The 18,799-nt window shown below is 35.1% G+C and overlaps 1 protein-coding gene across 13 annotated transcripts in view; it reads right to left on the bottom strand.

Annotated features, from left to right (window-relative positions):
* Positions 1 to 18,799, bottom strand: part of MYCBP2 (MYC binding protein 2, E3 ubiquitin protein ligase) — a 177,824-nt gene that overhangs the window by 60,591 nt on the left and 98,434 nt on the right. For all 13 annotated transcript variants that reach the window (XM_027894283.1, XM_027894284.1, XM_027894291.1 and 10 more), the window contains 10 exons: positions 17,509 to 17,734; positions 17,094 to 17,212; positions 15,499 to 15,586; positions 12,509 to 12,561; positions 11,182 to 11,354; positions 10,826 to 10,970; positions 8,907 to 9,119; positions 6,690 to 6,745; positions 6,165 to 6,280; positions 3,873 to 3,970 (listed from right to left, as the gene is read on the bottom strand). In XM_027894283.1, the coding sequence (XP_027750084.1) occupies positions 3,873 to 3,970; positions 6,165 to 6,280; positions 6,690 to 6,745; positions 8,907 to 9,119; positions 10,826 to 10,970; positions 11,182 to 11,354; positions 12,509 to 12,561; positions 15,499 to 15,586; positions 17,094 to 17,212; positions 17,509 to 17,734 (1,287 nt within the window). The remainder of the gene's footprint in view (positions 1 to 3,872; positions 3,971 to 6,164; positions 6,281 to 6,689; positions 6,746 to 8,906; positions 9,120 to 10,825; positions 10,971 to 11,181; positions 11,355 to 12,508; positions 12,562 to 15,498; positions 15,587 to 17,093; positions 17,213 to 17,508; positions 17,735 to 18,799) is intronic.

Below are 18,799 nucleotides of genomic sequence, written 5' to 3'. Positions count from 1 at the left end.
ATAACAGCTAAGTGCATGAATTATTTTTTTCCCTAAAGAAATTTTTATTTTAAGAAATGGTATTTATTCTAAGGTTAATTAAAAAAAAAAAAAAAAAAAAACAGAACAAAAAAAACCCAGAAGCATGTAAAGGATTTCAAATGCAACATACTCCAAAATGTTCAAGGCTTTGCTTATTAACAATCCTCTTACTCAAAATATTTAGATACTCTCAACACACAAAACTTCTGAGATCCTTGTAAAAGTATAAGGCTGAATCATTGCTGACAGCATTTTCAACACAGACAAGCCTATAGACAAAGCCTTGCAAATTAGGGGTCCTTGCATTATCAATCCAAAATATTACTTCAGAAAATCATATGACAGTTTGCTATAACCTGGATTAAAATCTTTAATTTAGAGGATGAACTCACACTCAAGATTTTGAGTCTGCACAGGTCTGGAAGGAACATTTTCCCCCTCTGCAGCAGCTAACTAGTTGTCAGAAAACTGCAACCTACAACTAGAAACTGTTTAGGGATCAGATCACCGACAGACAATACAACAAAAACAGACTAGGAGTTTTTTTTGTCTGACCATCATGAAAAGCTCAACTGTCAGTGTCTTCTTTCTGATATTGCACCTCTTTGCTTGGAATATTTCTGTATGGTCCACTGGTTCAGCAACTCTGTCACATAACATCCCCATAGTCATGGAGCACACACAAACTGGATTCCAGCTAAAGAAGTGACTAAGGCAGAAAGGCTTAGCAATTAGGATGTACATGTCCCTAACAGGGCGCAGCAGTTTTCAAGAGCTTTGTTGCCGTGCTTTCTAATTTGACAAATTTGAAAAGAGGTACACCTCGCAGAATAGAAAGGGATATGGTATAGGATACAGCAACCTTAACAAGGCAGTTGATCTTCTATGAAGGGATGAGAAAAAACACCCCCAGCCCAGAGTTTTTGGGTTTGGTGGCTGTCTTTTTTTTTGTTTTTTGCAACTGATGCTAGCTACTTGTTCAGTCATGTCAGTGATACCTTGGAGTTTTGATTTTTTAATTTTTGTAGATCTTAGAAGTAGTTATGTAGTAAATGTAGATTTTAGAGTAGCAGCATATTATCCCTTTACCCTTTAACACACCAACCACACATAGCAAACCCCGTTACCCATTCCCACATCAATTCCCCTAAATTCCATTGGGCTGTTTAGTCTCATTTTCAAGGTAGAACTGTAGAGAACACCCTAAAATCTACGCAAGAAGATATAGCCATAGACACAACAACCTTCAGGCCTAGGACTCTGGAAGGCCTCCAAGAACATTACATGCTCTGAGGAAGATGAAGAAGAGGGGTCCCCCTCCCAGACCCAATTCCCAAGAGGTGTGGTAGGGGCAGAACCTGGGTGGTGGCCTGACAGGGATTGGGTGAAAATCATTATAAAAACTGTAAACACCTGCATTTGGGAGGGCATGTTGGGGGTATTCCAGAAAGCCTGGGGGCTCATTAAAGCCTCTGTATCCTTATCTCCTACCTAATTTGGCTTGGAGCCTTTTTTTCCCCACAGCCATTTAGGCAACATCAGGAACAGCAGAAACAATCAAAACATGGCAGTGGAATCATTTTGGTATCAGTCTTGCACCTTCAAATTCAGTTCCTTTAGGACTGCTTTCTTCTAGTTGGTTCCAACTAAAATGAATTACATTACATAACTTGAAAGATAATGTCTTCCTCAATAGGATGCAGAATGCGATTTCCTGCAAATTAATTAATTTAGGCTTCACAGCCAGTGAGGAGACAACAATTCTTATGGGTCATATACCCCAGGCTGAATACAGATCACTATCATAATCTTCCCTTTACTAACATGGATGGACAAAAAAGCAGATTTACACCTGACTTCAAATACCAGAAAATGAAGAATTCAAATATAAAATCATAATATAATACCCCTTTTCAACTTGTGATTCCAGTAAGGTTTGACTAAAAACTTGGAATGTTCCACTGCCTCAATGAAAATATTTTGGTTGAGAACAGATCACCACTGAGAATACACTGTTAGTTTCCTTTGGTTATAACTATCAGAAATTTCAGGCTGACAAAGAAGATGAAGAAGTTTTTAGAACTCAACTAGGCCCTTTTTCTCAATGAAACATGATTTGGTGTTTTGGGCTGTCTTTGACTGATAAATGTCTAATCTGCATTCTTGTCTTCAAAAACACAGAGCAAAGTGCAATTATTACTTTTCTGTATTATTTATAATACTGCTGTTCATACACAAAGAATTATCTTAATCTGGTTTGTTATGTGATTTACTTTGGCACAGAAGAAAGAAGAGTGATTAAATGATTCACCATGAAAGGTCTAGTTTCATTTTGCAGCAGGCTCTACAGACACTATACACAGGACAAAGATGGCTCCTTTTTCAAATAGACTACAACTTGAAACAAGAAACAAGACATACAAGTAGAACAACATAGGGAGAGAATTAAACACTAGGTAATGTCTCAGAACACCAGAGGACTAACTTCTGTCAAGTAATTTTAACTCTCATGAAGACTGCTGCTTGACAACATCGAGTTATGTGTGAACCAGTCACTGCAATTTCCACTATAATAATTGAAAAGAACAACAGAACTTCCATTTCATCTCAAACCAGATGTCTCTCAACTTGGTGACAGTAAACAACACATGATGATCTGCTTGGACAGAGGTATCATTAAGTTGTGTGAGATAAATCTCCCCTGGTAGGAACTGGGAGTTTTAATTAAGACAATGAACTAACCAGAAAGTCTTCCTTCCAAGAGAAGGGATAAAGTCTAAAAGTACGTTCTTGTGGAGAAAATAAAAACAGTTGCAGTGATGGACAAAACATTCATTGCAAGAAAACTAAAAGTACATTTATTATTTTTATTTTGAGATGTGGCTGCAGGGAAAAAATCTTGTTAGTGGCAGAATCAGATGCTGGATGCATTTACGGACAGGGGAACCATATGACAGTTACTGACTCTAGATTATTCTAAAAATTGGAAAAAAAATAAATCAGGATGTGCTCTATAGGTAAGAAGTTGTCAAACACCTGATCCTTTCGTTAAACATGTATTTCTTAACCCCATTCCCAATTGTAATAAGAGATGGAAGGACAACCTTTTGGTATTTCAGAATTCCACATCTTTTTCATACAAGCTTATTCCATGAAAAAAACATTTAGGACCTCATTTAATATCCCTTCCTTTGCATCTAAAGGAAGCACAGGCTGGTTCCCTCACCTGGGCATTTTCCTTATAGCACTGCCACTCATTTTGGCTTGTTTTCTTTATTTTTTTCTATTTTAGTTCTTCAGGATGGAATGATAAGGTGGAATGATAAGGTGAAATGGGGAAGTCAAAAGCTACAGAAAGCATACCTTTTAAAAACAAAATCTCACCATTCTAAGAAACGGAAATATCACTAAAGAAACTCATTATGGATTTAATATTGACTGAAGAACCTTACAACAAAACAAGACAAATCTTTGTAAAGCTCTTCGTGCAATTAATTTCACTGTAAAATGAATAGTAGTGCAGAATTGAGTCTGTGGCTTTAATAACAGTTGTTCAATGTTTATGTGATAAGCCAAGATGCAGGCAGTTTCTATAGAGCTTATAACAGCTTTATTAATGGATAGACAGAAAAAAAAAGGAATGAATATGCTTCCTTTTATCCAGTATGTTAATTTCATTCCGTTCCATTCGACATGTTAAAGTGATCTGCAAATAACCTTAAGTTCTGCACCATTACTACATGATAAAGTATTATATAGAGATAGCAAAACCCCATCCAATCCCACTCAAATATAACTATCTCGTTTTGTGGGATTCTTTTTTGTTTGTTTGTTTTGTTAATTCTCCAAACCTTGTTTGGCTGAGGCTCTGCTTTTGGTTTAATAAGTTGGGTTCCAGGCGGTATCATTCCCTTTGGAGGATCTTTTACTTTCACTTCTAGTCCAGCATCTATAATCAAACAAAGACGAAGTTTTAAGAAAGGAAATATAAGGGGATATATCAGTTAAACAGTAATTACAGTTGATCTGTGCTACAACTCAGAGTAGACAAAATAACCACTTACTTATCTCTCTGTCATAAAAAACACTTGCAGTTGCTTCACGGTGCAAGATACTACTTTCTGAACATTTGTATTTTCATTTGTGGAAATTTACAGAGATGTAGTTTCATGTTGCTATTAGATATCTGTCAAACCTTATGTACAAAGCACTACTTAATTTTGTACCCTAATACTGTCTGGGGCATTATGTTTCAAGGAATGGTGAACAGAGAGTTTAATGTTGGAGGAGTGCAAGTGAAAGGTTCTGCTTATGCATGTTGTACTGCTGCAGATGCTAACTGCAACACATAAGAGCCTGAAAAGCCAAGCCAGACAAGGCCCATAAACAGCACCTTTAATTACCATCACTGTTATAAAACCAGAAGGTACTGGAAAATATCTCAACACAGTAACATTCTGATTTGTGAAGAAAAAGACATGTGAAGAAAGACACATGAATGAAGCGCTTAAATTAAGAGACGTGTATAACCTTAAAAACAATTGTCTCATCACTGTTAAGGTCCAACTACCACTAAATAACCTCAGTAGATCTTTTCAGTTTTTTTGTTTCATTTTACAAAATGACTCTTTGAAGAGCAACATCTTGAAAGGAAACATCCAGACCTAGTTATAAAATGGTTGGTTTCAGTAATATCCTTCCAAACAAGCAAGGAAGTAAGAGAAGAAATCTAGAAGCATCAAGAACATATAAGGTTTGAAACAAAAAGAAACTATTACCAGTACTTAAACAGTTAATATTTGACAAAATTATGGGTCAAGCACGGGTACGTGAAAGCAGAATCACAGAATTTTCTGAATTGGAAGAGGTCTACAAGGTTCACGGAGTCAAAGTCTCAAGGGAAAGGCCCATACAGAGATTGAACCTGTGACCTTGGCAGTATTACCACCATGTTCCAACCAACTGAGCTGAGGGACAGGGGACAGTCAGACATTATGATTCAACCAGAAGTTCCACTGCAGAAAACCAGCACAGGTAAGTACTAGAGTGCATAGTTTATAATGAAGATTAACAGTTGTATTCTAGTATTTCTAAAAGTTAACCCTACACAACGATTGAGGATGGTAGAATCTGTGTAAAATTTAATAGCAGCTGATTTAAACTGATTTACATAAAACAATGTAAAGTTTGCTTTAGGGATGACACACTGGAAAAAATACAATTGAGTGCACTGGAGACTCCTATGAAGGCAAATGTTCCTGTTTGAGGAACGAAAATAACCGTTAATAATTATATTTTACAGATCTTCCGTAGCTAACACACTAAATAGCATCCCACTCCAATTCTACATGAATTATATGTATTTGTATTTATGAGTATCATTATGTACTTACAAAAGGTGCTGTACAGTATTGAGAAAGAAGAACTGCTGGTGAAATCACTCAAACCCTCCTATCAGATCGGGGCCTAACTACAGTGCTTTCAATGCTTCTTCTACCATCTTCACCATACCACCAATATGACTAATGTGAGAGCTTCAACATACAGAGTGCTTTTTGGAGGGACACTGTTTCATCACATGCTATAATATCTCACAGTGTAGTCTAGTGTAGTCTAGGACTAGCAAGATAACTAAAAAATTTTCAGCAAGGAAGGAATCAAAAACATTTAAAAATTAGTACAAATAATTGGGACTTCAGGTACTATCTCAGTTAAGATCCCACTTTCTCAATTTTCCACAGAAGAAATGAAAATATTTATTCCTAAATTGCCAGGAACAGTTTCCCCTTTCCGCAGGTTCTTCAAGTTTGGGCTCATTTTTTTTCGTCTAACTATATATCTCTGTCACTTACAGCTGAAACAAGACATTCTTTTTTCAACACTGAGGGTTGAGAATAAGAGAATCTGTCAATCTGGCAGTCTAACCACATTATAAATACATGATTTGTGAGAATAACTGTGGGGTTTTTTTCCTTTTGACAAAGAAGAGGGATTTACATAAAAGGCTTCTGAACCAAAACTCAGCTGCTAAGTTTTGCTATGAAGTATAATATTAAAGTTTATGAGCACTGAGACATAAATTAATTAGTATACAAAGTGGATATTATATAAATCTATGCTTAAATATAGTGAAAATCAAGTACCTATTTCAATGCCATCTATAGTAACATGGATGGTATAGAGACCAACAGCTCCAGGAGTCCAGTTCGCACAGTATGTACCATCATTATTGACTCGGATCAACATGTTTTCACTGGGTCTAGGCACAAACAAAACAATTAAAATCATTTAACAGTTATTGTTTTCTTGGAGATCATCTGTTGAGTTGGCAAACTTAACTTTTTTTTTTCTATCAGATCACCCAAATACAATTGTTTCCTTTTCAATGTACTAACCTCCTATAACTTCTTATGAAAATATAACCCTCTATGCCACATTTATGCACAGCAAATGATGCAAGAACACATTCAGAGAGTAAATAATACAAATAAGGAATCAACATTAGAACAATTAAGAAATAATAAATTGCCAAATTTAAGAAAATAGATAATAATACTTGACTTTTTTGTTTCTACCTGTCAGTCACAGTTTGTGTGTGTGGGTGTAAGCAGAAGTGACAGGACATGTTAATTTAAGCCCCTAACAAAAAGAAATTCTTTAATGTTTACCTCTTTGGTGTTGGTGAAGCAAAGCGTAGTTCTTCAAAGGAATAATTTTCATATGCCTATAAACAGATTGAATTCAAACATAAAATGAGTTACACTACTGTCTTGAATAAAAAAAAAAAAAGCAGAGCATTTTCTCAAATAATACATTAATCTAACTTTACACTGACCAGAAGCAGTTATCAGAGAATCAGAAACAAATTCCAAAACACAGAAATATATACACATATATGAAAAGAGTATACTTTCTCTTTAAATAGACATTATCTAGATAATAAAGACAGTTACTGCTAACAAAACACCTCTGCTCACAGTAAAGTCTTTGAATCTCTTCCAATCTCACTTGTACAAGAAGCTTTTTAATCCAGGTAGTACACTGAAGACCATGTGAAGGTAAGAAAGCAAATATGCTGCAGGTCAAAAACTGCAAAACAGCAGGGTGTCTATACAAGGACGTAGTTTTTAGTCCTCCAAACGTCATAATTTATTGTCATGAAGTGAGAAACTAGATTTTATAATCATATTTAGATGTATGTACTGATACAACATGCAGGCTGGTATAAAGACCAGGGGACATCTGCATTTTACACTCAAAATGAATGTGCTTAGTAATGCAGGTGGGGGGAAGTAGAGGAGAATATTGACTGTCTTGAATTCATAAAGTTGAAGTTTTGAATAGAAAGGACTTAACCTGAAAGGAACCTTCAGAAGATTATCTGAAAAGGCATTTAACATGGAAATCAAGCATGTCTCATCAAGAAGAGACACACTTCTTATATTTTACCTTGGTATAGTCCTTTACTTTCTACTTTTACCTTTATGAAGATGCATACTGTTATTATCTACTAAGAGGACTTTAAAGGAATACTTAGTTTTCATTTTATTTTGGCCCGAATCAATTAAAAACCATTACGCGCTAACTACCTAATATGAAGCATTCCTCACTCAAAGGATCCATCAAATCTAGAAAAGAATTTTTGAACACGCTACACATGCACCACCATCATTTATTCCAGAGTATCCAGCCGCATTATAAGATATACCACCCTCACAGTTGCATGAACAGATTTGACATGTCTTACTGAAAAGAAGCAGCAGGTACTTGTGGCCAATGGTTATCAGAAATTTCATCTCAGTCCTAACTTAGAATAAATAATGTATTTCTGCCCTGCCTCAAGTCACGTTTTAAAGTGGCAAGTAGCATCAAGGTAAGAAGTGGTCTTTGGTGTAGTCCAAATGCAAAATCCCTAATCAACAAAATCACTTATATCCTTTATATACACTCCCTGGTTGTAAATATATTTTCAGGCATGTGATTTAACAAGTTTTTAAACCATCTGTCGTACACTACATTGATTTAGTAGTTCTTTCATTGATCCATTAGGACGCTATGCAGTACCCAGTTGCACTGTTTACAAAGAGGTACCGCAGCATTAACTACCCTTTGCAAAAAAAGACCCTGTACCCTCTATAAGATGCTACTTTGGTGGTTCTACCTCCCATAAATCCATACTGATTATACTAAGTGTTATTCTTCTCTAACTCCTGATTAATCATGTCTCATTAAGCTGTCCAAGTAATAGTTGTATGCAGTATGTCCCATCTCTTAACTGGGTCAATATATGTTACATATATGTAAATTTATTGCATATGCTATAATATACTCAATCAAATCAACGCTAGCTTTCATCTCTTTAAAAACTGTTCTGGCAACATCTCTGAGCTGATCCCTTTGACACTGGCTCATTTCATCCAACACTGCTTAATATTTGTGCATTGATACACAAATCATTTGTATGACCCTTTTACTATGCTGAGCTCTGATATCTTCCTATATTTATCACTTCTAGTTTTTAATATGGGTTCACTGCGACACTCCAACTTTATATGGACACACTGGCTTGACTTCCTCTCCACCATTTCAACATCTGATTTATTTCTCCTGAGTGACTCAGACTAATTTGTTAATCAGCCTAATCAAAATCAAAGAAAACTTTTCTTTTGAATACTAATCGAGTCTAACTGCATTAGAGTTTAGGAAACTGGTCCTTTTGATGTACCTTGTTTTATGTTGAACTTCAATATAATCAGAATAATTTGTAAACAATGTATTTTCAGATTGTGACCAAAACAAAATATTTTTTCCTTCTATTTCACATACCTTTACACACTTTGACTGCTGAATTTTATAGTTACATTGCTAAAATGACAGTAATTTACCTTCATCATTGTAATAGCAATATATCGAGCTTCTTTTACTATCATCGGCTCGTAGGAAGAATCAAGCTTTGGTGAAGGAAGTCCTCCAAAGGTCATATCACTGCTAGGGGAAGCAGCTGTTGCAGGACTCCCTGGTATCCGCTGTGCCTTTTTAGCTTGTTCCTGTTGCAAGGATGTTTTTTTCTGCGAAACGGGAATAGCTTTGACTTCTACCTGCAATGTGATGTGGAATAGAGAACATGGTTTAGAGAGAAAACACATGTTATTTTAGATTTGTTACAGTACAGTGCCTATAGCACTCACTGTAAATCCAGTTCTGTCAAAACCCAATGCATCTATGTTTAACAATCTGCAAAGCCAAGCACAGCATCTCTGAAAAATGTCAGTGTACAGGAGAGAAACACCCAACTGATTTGGCACACAACCAGTAAGGGCTGGAGCTCTACCAGTCCCACAGCACTCCCTGGGAAGCAGCACATAGTCTGGTATGCATGGTGAAGTTTTCCCATGAGAGAAAATGCTACAAAGCAGAAAGAGAGTCTTCCGAAAGAGTGCATAGGTTTTGCAGGAAATCATCAAGGCCTGCTAGATCTAGATCACCAGTGGCCAGACTGGATTTTGGCTTGCTCTGCTACATCAGCACTGTACATTTACACTGTGCTCTTCAATGCATATTTTAACTGACTTTTTTTCCCCCCCAAGGTACCACAGACTTCCATGAGTGCAGGTAACAGTGAGCTGTACACAGCTTTCTGAGGAAAAACAGGCAGACTAAGTTTGTGTTACTCGTCCTAAATCTGCAATAAATTATGTTTAAATACTGCAGTTTTCACACTGTTTTATCAAAATTACTTAATTTATCGAAAGTTACATCACTGCACTGCCTACTTATTGAGTTCAGCAGAATCAATAAATTGATTTAAGATTTGTTACCTTAATACATTTGCAAACAATAATTAAATAATTATTCCAACAATAATTTTGATAATATTTTGACATATCCTCTTCCTGATTGATATGATAAAATCACTACTTAAGAGTTTTCCACTTCCTCTGTCACAAATTTAAGACAGTAACCCCATATACAAGTTTCACTCAAGTTGTTTTTGTGACTGAGCTGTTTCTTGTGCTACTGTTGTAGAACCCCTGTTCATTATTAAGTTTACAGCTCACTGTAAGATAACTCAATTATAACATCAGATGCAAAGAATAAATTTGAGAGCTTTTATCATAAGAATCATGCTTTTACAAAAGGCAAGTTTAGGGCTTCAACTACTTCACAGTAACAATCAGCTTTAAAACACAGAAATAACCTAATTTATCAGAACTACACAAAAAGTATTTTGTGTTTAATTTTTGTTTGTGTTGCTTTGCTACTTCAAATCAAGCAGCCCATACGTAAGTTTTACTCCAAAATGTCCAAAGTTCTTCTAACTCTACCTGAGGCTGTCAAGAACACTTCCTTTCCTGTATTAAAAGACATTAAAAGTGATTAACTGAAAACGCTGAAGGCAAATCCAAGAACTCCACTTTTTTGCCAATTATTTTTATTAACTGCAAAGACTACAGGAACTTCCAAATATTAGAAACAGAAAAGGGAAAAGTACTGTTTTAGCCTAAAATAAAATAAGATGGTCCATCAATGTGCTTCTGGTTCCTTTTTTTTCCCCTCACAAAGTCTATGATTTACAGTGTCTTTCCTGGCTTACAAGTTAAAATGGTGGATTATAAATTGCATGAAATGTTGTTGGCATAATACAGAATACGATAATTTTGTGGATTTAGTGGTAAAGCCTGACTACGCTGAATTTACAAATGCCACATTCTGCTCTATACAAGAGTATTCTGTGGAATACCTACAATAAAAACTAAAAGACAGCACAATCAAGCAGATGAACAGCCAAGATTACAATAATTACCTTCATATTAGGAACATGAACAACATCCCCATACTGGTCTTTTGTTTGTACTGTAATAACAGTTGGCCAACCGCATCGAATGTCATCCTTATTCAAAATCAATGATGTTTTTTGAGGATCAGCATATGAATCTGGCTGAAGCCATCTACAGCAAATAAAACCACATAAAATTAAAATCTGTTATAGGCTCCGGAAAAAATATTCTTACTCTCTACAAATATGACTTCAGCTAAGAAAGGATGCAGAAAGTCTGTTTCATGGAAACAGTACAGTCATACAGTCTTATTTAACAAATTTTAAAGTAACTATTACAGTTCTATAGCTAGTCATATACACAAGCACTAGTGCGTTTTTACCTTGCAAGTCGTCCACCACTTGATCCTGGTACACAAGCAATGAAATCCTCCAGAAATGACTGTTCATTGCTTTGCACCTGCAGTGGAAGACTTCCTTCAAGAGCTTCCAAAATGGTTGGTGAGTGAGATAGTGCCAAGCCTTTCCCAAGAATGCCCGAGTGAGATTTGCACACCTGTTATTTTTGGCAGAGGTTGGAGGTGAAAGGATGGAGACATTAGCCACCTTTTCAGTAACTGACACGTTGACACTTTCCCATAACACAACACTGACACTGGTACAGACATTTTGGGCATTGAAAACATTCAAAGAGGAAAAGAATAAACTTTACTCTGATGAAAGTTTAAAAAAAAGTCACAACCCAGTTTATTAATCAATAATTAATGTCAAAAGAGATTAAATGACCTTGAGCTGAGGGAGAATTTCTGGTGAAAAGAATAATGTAACATGTTAAAAATATCCTAAACTGCTGATTTGTGAGCAGAAGACTAAAGAAAGATGTTCTGAAAATAAGACTAATGAGCATGTTTCAGAAGAAGATAAAAGTCTAGAAGTATAGCATATAGAAGGGCAGATCTCTTACTGCTTGCACACTCCTAGCTCACATTTTGAATTAGAATATGGTGGGCCCAAGAACAGACTGACAACAAAATTATTTCTTCCAAGGAACATCTGATTCCTCCCAGCCAGTTTCTATTACTAGTCTGTTATCTAAGGCCTATGCAATGGTGTCAGACTGTAGCACTAATACATTTTTCCACCAAGTACTGTGATAACTGAATTTCAAAACAGTTGCGTGGAAATAACTAGGAAGGAGAGAGAATGCGAAGGCTCCTTTTTTCCCAGTTCATCATCTGCTGGGGTAGATGGGAGCTTCTTACCAGCATTAGCTACCATCAAAATGCCATCAACAAACCAGAACAACTGCAATCACATTATTTGGGACTTGATTATTGTCACCGCTCAGCTGAAAAAGTTATTTTATTTCTCAAATTACAAAGATGTGAGATGGATTAATGTTGGTAACATTTAAAATTTGCTAAATAGTGCAATTTATGCCAAACATTTTGATATTTTGAAATATTTTGTCATCTAACTTTCTATATGATATTTTATCCATTTTTTTCCTACGCAGATTTATTATAAAAACCAGATTTAATGGAAATACTAAACTTCTGCAAGACTTTCATAAACTGTTTCATTACAAGCTGGATTCAATTCTATTCTAAAAACCTTATGAATTATCTTCTTCTTTCTATAGCAGTCAAAGAGTTTCAGTGCAATTATGTGATTAAGTATGCAGCAATGGATAAAAAAGCCATAGTTTACCTGTAAGGCAGCCTCTTCAAGTATCTCAAGATCCTCTTCAAATTCATTACCTGCTGTAAAAATATAACAGTAATATTGACAGTTACTGACATATAATAAAATACGAAATTCAGTTCTGTTTTGTGAATCTTTTTACATTATAAAATTCAGGTTTGCATAATGCTGTGTCACAATGTTCAACCAGCAGCTGAAATATATAATGTTTTCAAGTAACATAGTAAGCATGCAGTATTGTGTAGTTCAGTGCACACACAAATGAACAGATGACATTACACACAACAAAGAATTTGGTGCTTGTCTTCTTATTTCCAAGACAGTATGTATGGCAAATCTTTGGATACTTTCAGAAGAAGATTTTGGAATGTAAAGATAGTTTCCGGGAAGAGGTACCAAGGAGCACCAACTGCTCCCTTTTAGTAAAATTATTTAAAAACTTGATAAACTTCACACAATTTTGTAAATTATGATTTCTCCTATAACATAAAACCCAAATACATACTATTACACCATATTTCTTTCTCACAAATACAACCTGAAAGTCTGATTCCAGGTTGACAAGAATTGCCAAACACAGCCTTTTAACAGAAGAGTAAAACAGATAAGGTTACCATATTTCTACTCTCTCTCAAAAACATGTCAGGCAATTCTACTAGTCAGAAAGGAGAAAGAGAAATGAGAAGAATCAAGTCCCAAGGCATTTTTAAAATTCAAAGAAATAAGGATGTATAAAAATTCTGCCCTCAGAAATAATTTCTACCAAATTTGAAACAACTAAGAAATAATAATGTTACATACACCAATCAGTTCCACACTGCTGTTTAAGTTAGAATTTGATCATAGACCAGATCTCTCTCTTGGGAAGAAATAGCTTAAATTTAAGTCTTGGAGAACTGGCAAGGAGAAAGAGTGACCTTTTGAACATGGTACCTCAAGCAGTATTTGGGTGTACTCTCAAAGATAGTTTTCCTAATATCTAAAAGAGTCACTCTCTGCTCCACCTTCCTTTGGAGAAAAAAAGGTTAAAAGCTTCCTGATGTTCTTCAAAAACACTTTTTTTCCCTAATGGTTCTAGAGTAATACTTGGACAAATATTTGACTACTTGCATACCGAATATACTCACTACAACAATTACTAAAAAGTAAGGTACCTCTTTGCAAAGGACAAGTTCTCTAAAGTCAGTACACCAAGACAAATCATGCACATAAAGCTGAAGACAGAAGAATCCTATAAGAATGCCAGTAGCAACCCATAAAAATCAGTTCAATCATCCTATTTTCCTTGACAGAAGGTTCATGAAGTTTCTTATTGTCTTCATTAAAATTGCCAAATTTTATGAGCACTTAATTGGATCTAGGAGTCTAAAGAGCTGCTGGGAAATAGAGCAGGATTTACCTCACCTGCTCTTGGGCAAAGAAGAATGAGAGCCTGAGCTCTGACCTAGGTATTACAAGATAGCTTTACAGCAAATGAAAGAAAACAGGTGCATCCTTTGGGTGATACCTTTCACTTCTCTGACATCTTCATTTTAGGACAACATGAGCCATCCTTTGAAGATGTCTAAATTAAAAGAAGGTCATAGCTACTAGCTTAGCTACAGATACCTAAGTTCCAAATGCCAAAGCCGAGGCAATGCAAGTTAAGTTGCTACTTATTTTGTGGAGTGAGTCTTTTTCTTAGATTACTTTCTTAAGCCTGCATACATCCATATACAGGAAAAAAAAAGGTAAAACTGTAGAAATTATAAAATAAACTATGAAAAGTCTATGAAAAAGGGCCTTTCTGTGTGTACGTGTTACAAGAAAGTCTTTTATATGATTATTGATTGTATGATTCTGCACTGGCTTTTCCTAAAGGACATTATTCCACAAATAGGACGACAGGTCAGGAATGAGGGCTCTGCAGATTAGGAATGGCAGTAATACAGTATATTTGAGAACAATTTCAATTGCAGCAAAAGGGTGCTGGGGAAGTCAACAAAACAAAGGAGTCTGGAGGCTAAGAGATGAGGGTACTATTTCAACTATAGAATTACCTGTACTTTTGAGAGTGAAATACAGATCTACCAGTGCAACTGAAGTGCCTACTTGCAACATAAAATAAGAAATTTGTGCATTCAAATACATAAGCAAAATACTGGGTTAAAAAATTCAAAGCAGGTTTAGGGATTGTACACTGACCAATGCTTTCCTGGCTCATTAATACATACTTCCAGTCTCATTAACTGTGTCTGAGCTCTTGTTTGCACTCCTAAATTAAAATCATCAAAAAGATATCCTATTATATATTATGAGCCTGTTTTTCCTATATACAGATGCTATTTAGGAGAAATTAAATTACATGGACTATGGTTGCATCACTAGAAGTTCTAATTCAATCTTCATATCCAATAGTGTTCATAAACTCTTGCTTTTCCTTGTATTTTAAATGGCATTTGGGTTACTGTAAACCTTTATTTGCTGCATCTACTGTAAAAGTATGTAATTTCTAATTGTAAAAAAAGCTATAGCAGAAATATTGTTAACTATAAGGTTTACAGATTCAATGGTCACTTTCAATTTTAAAGCAGTAAGTTTAAATTTTGCAATTCAATGCTGCAGGTATTTTTTTCATTCAGAAAGGTATGGAGTGAGGGGAGAAAAGATGGTGAAGGAGAAATACAAATATGATACCTGCACATTTGTGAGGTACCACAAGGAAAGTGTGAGACACATTTCATACACTGATACACTACCTGTGGATGGGGGAGTTCATTCAGATTTAAATGACCAGGTTTCCCTCCTCCCTCATATGCACATGAAGGAAGAGGTGTAAGCAGAAAACACCCTCATTTTATTATCTTTTTTTTTTGATTAATTTAGTTTTAAGAACAAATTTCGTATTGTTATCTCTAAGTAAAAGCAACAATAATATTTAAATGTAGTATAAATTAAGAAAACATTGACATGGACAATGATGAAGTAAGGAAGTATGTCCTTTGAGTAGGACTTACCAATAGGAAGTGCTAGATCTTTCTTCATCAAAGCTGCTGCACATGATCCTCCTAAATTTGCCAGTTCTTTTTCCAGCTGAATAATACCCTTCAAATTAAAACAATTTTCAAAATTAGTGTCTCAGAAAACAGGACAATGAATACATTTCCCTGACTATACTTTCATATTAAGAAATACTTCTGTTCCAGTTTGAAGTTTCTCAGCAATAAAAATTTTTAGAATAATTTCCACTTGGTAGGAGCATTAAAAAATGAGTTATCATGTTTCTGGTAGCCTAGTAAGAACATCTGAATATGATAATTCGTAACACTTCAGCAAAATGTTCAGAAAATTTCACCACAAAGTTGCCAAAAGAATGAGAACCTTGCACTGTCTGTCCAACTACTTTATGTAAGTTACTTCTGGTGTTTTTTAGTCCTGAGTTGCAAGGTAGTTTTTACACTATAAAAGTTGCTTTACTATTTATAAAACTTTAGTGCTATAAAAAGGTATGTTTGAAAATAGTTACACTTAAGGCTTTTCTTTAGGGCATAGAGATAATATATTGGCTGGCATATTTTAGCACTTAGAGTTCAAAACATGTCAGCAGCTTTGTTCTACATGTTTTAAAGAAAATGAATGATGAAAACATCTGCCTGTTTTTTTCTGCTTATGCAAAAATTATTATTATTCAAACACACAGTACTTCGATAATTTGTAGGATTTATAGATCTGATTTTGCTGAAAGCTAGTGAGACCACCATAGCTAACAATCTTACAGTATGTTTTCTTATCTGATAAGTTACAAAATTCCAAAGAACTTCGTGTTTTGAAAACCTGAAGACGTGATTTAGCTTGAGCAAAATCCAGGAATAAGATCAAATAAATCCTCTGTGAGGGTTGTAGTGTAAGCAAGATGCAGACGTGGGGAAGTTCACATGAAGCAACAGGCCAAACGACTCCCAAGACAAGGGAAGAGTTATTTTTCTGAATTTATTACAAAACATATTAAGCATTTTCACTAGTCTCTTAAAATAAGTCAAAAGAAAGCAATGGGTCAAGGACATGAAGAAATTTTATCTTCCCCTTGCAATAAATAGTGGTGGAAACAACTCATGTCCTTAAAGGCAAGATGAGGAGACCACTGGGTAAAATCTCAGGTAACCTAAATGCACAGAGTATTTCCAGGGAGTCTGAGAGTTCTAATTGAGCACTGGAAAAATAATGTAGATTTGTCATTCAATTGGCAGTGACAGTGAAATACTGATCACTTTGTATCTGAAAGCCCAAAAACTTTGGATTTCTGATGCAACAGTAGGTTGGAATTTTAGGAAATCTTACATCCCACTGACATAGAAGATAAAACCCCACTACGTATTTGCAGACTGCCACAAACCAAAGAAAAAGTCATTCCATTAGCATCCTGGTTAAAGAACTCCAAATGAATAATATCTGTGACAAAAAACATTAAAGCCTTTTAAAAATTAATCTAAAAATACTTAGCTAATGTTATTTAGTCAGAAGTCGATATACAAATACTTTTACCCCCCAAAAATAGCCTTATAGCAGAGATTTATTAGGTGTAGCAACTCTAACCATCTCACTTCTTCCTTACCTCATCAGATCCTGGACTAAATTCATATCCAATTGCATAACATTTGAAACCATAAAAACAAGCCTTTTCATCTTTCACATAGTCTGATGCAGTCTCCAGAGAAAAAAGAGCCTCATTTCCTTAAAAAAGTAAAGCATAAATTAAGTAAATAACACATTCCCTCTCTTTTGGCACGTTTCTTCTACGCGTGTATATAGGAAACTCTGGCTTTATATGTAGCGTGAATTAAAACCGTGGGAAAAACAGCAGACTAACACTTCAAGCAAGAAACCTCCTATAAACATAATCAAATTGCCAGCTTGGATAAAGATACTTCAACTTTGATTTTTCTGCAAAATTATTTTACTGAAATAATGAAAGTAAGTTTGTTTGCTAACTCACATTACTACTAATTATTGCAATATCTATTTATTACCTGGCAATACTAATACCATGGTAGGCCATCCTGAAGATCCAGAGAATTTTTTCAGTTCTATCCATGAATTAAGGTTTTCATGAACAGAAGCATGCTTTGGTCCAAATCCCAGGCTCTGTGCAATTCTGACAGGAATTAGTAAACGAAGAACATCCTCTGACTGAGCAGTGCCACACTGAGTGTCAAACTCTATTGTTATCCACCTGACACATTCAGGGAATGTCACCTAAAACAAAGCAATAGTTTAATTATGTCCAAGTTTTGGGAGTTGTTGGGGGTTTTTGTAACATTTATTTAATTTCCATTTTGGTTTAACTCTTTAGTCTACAAAAGTGATTTAATCAAGTAATTCTATTACAATTGTTTTGATATGCTTTAAATTAACATTACGCTAATCTATTCTTTGCACTTCATATACACCTGAACCACCTTATTGAATCATAATCCTGTATTATAACTTAATATTCTGATTAAGTATTTGTGCCAACACCACTAGTGATTGTTTTTAAGAGCTCTGCACATTAAAAAGAACAACCACAGACTACTGTGAACACTGAACTCTCATATAACTTTTTAAACTCAAACTGCATTAAACATACTGAATATCTGCCATCCTAGAAAAGTACAGAGCAGCTGCAGTACAGTACAGAAAAGTACAGAGCAGCATCTGCAGTGGATGTCTTGCTATCTCACAGTACAAGCAAGTGGAACAGTAATCAATGACCTCTTCAGGTTCTTGATTACAAGTTTGCTACCTCTGGATTGAGAGTTGTGGTATCAATGTGACTGCAGAGCTCATTATTTCAGTAACTGAAACAAGGGATTTATCTCTCAGACATCTAATTTATGCTTGAGAGTTTTACTCAACTAGAAAAAAAACACCTCTATTGAGGTTTACTAATATTAATTCAACTAGAATTGACATAAGATATTTTTACAAAACACTGTTTTAGCATTAGGTAAGAAAGTCTGATATATGATTACATAATGCATACATAAAGACTTTGAACTTCTACAATCTGAACAGTTAGAGGAAAAAAACTGTCCGTGAAAGTAGGAAAATCTAAGACTAAGCAAATTTAGGGACCCAAAGTCCCTAAATATACCTGTGTTAGGGTGTTAAAACTTCACTGATTTCCACTATACTTAATGGAGAAAGAGTTTTGTCCAGGAAGCAGTACAGCAATAATATAGGAAACTGTCTGCTATATTAGAAATAGAATCATCCATGGCAACAATTTTTCAGATAGTAAATGTTGACTAAAGAAAAACCATGTATCAAGCTTTTAAG

Source organism: Empidonax traillii, unplaced genomic scaffold, assembly GCF_003031625.1.
Source record: "Empidonax traillii isolate 1590-97213 ecotype Southwest subspecies unplaced genomic scaffold, ASM303162v1 scaffold423:size1405600, whole genome shotgun sequence".
Taxonomy (NCBI): domain Eukaryota; kingdom Metazoa; phylum Chordata; class Aves; order Passeriformes; family Tyrannidae; genus Empidonax; species Empidonax traillii.
This window is presented reverse-complemented; position numbering and strand designations above follow the sequence as displayed.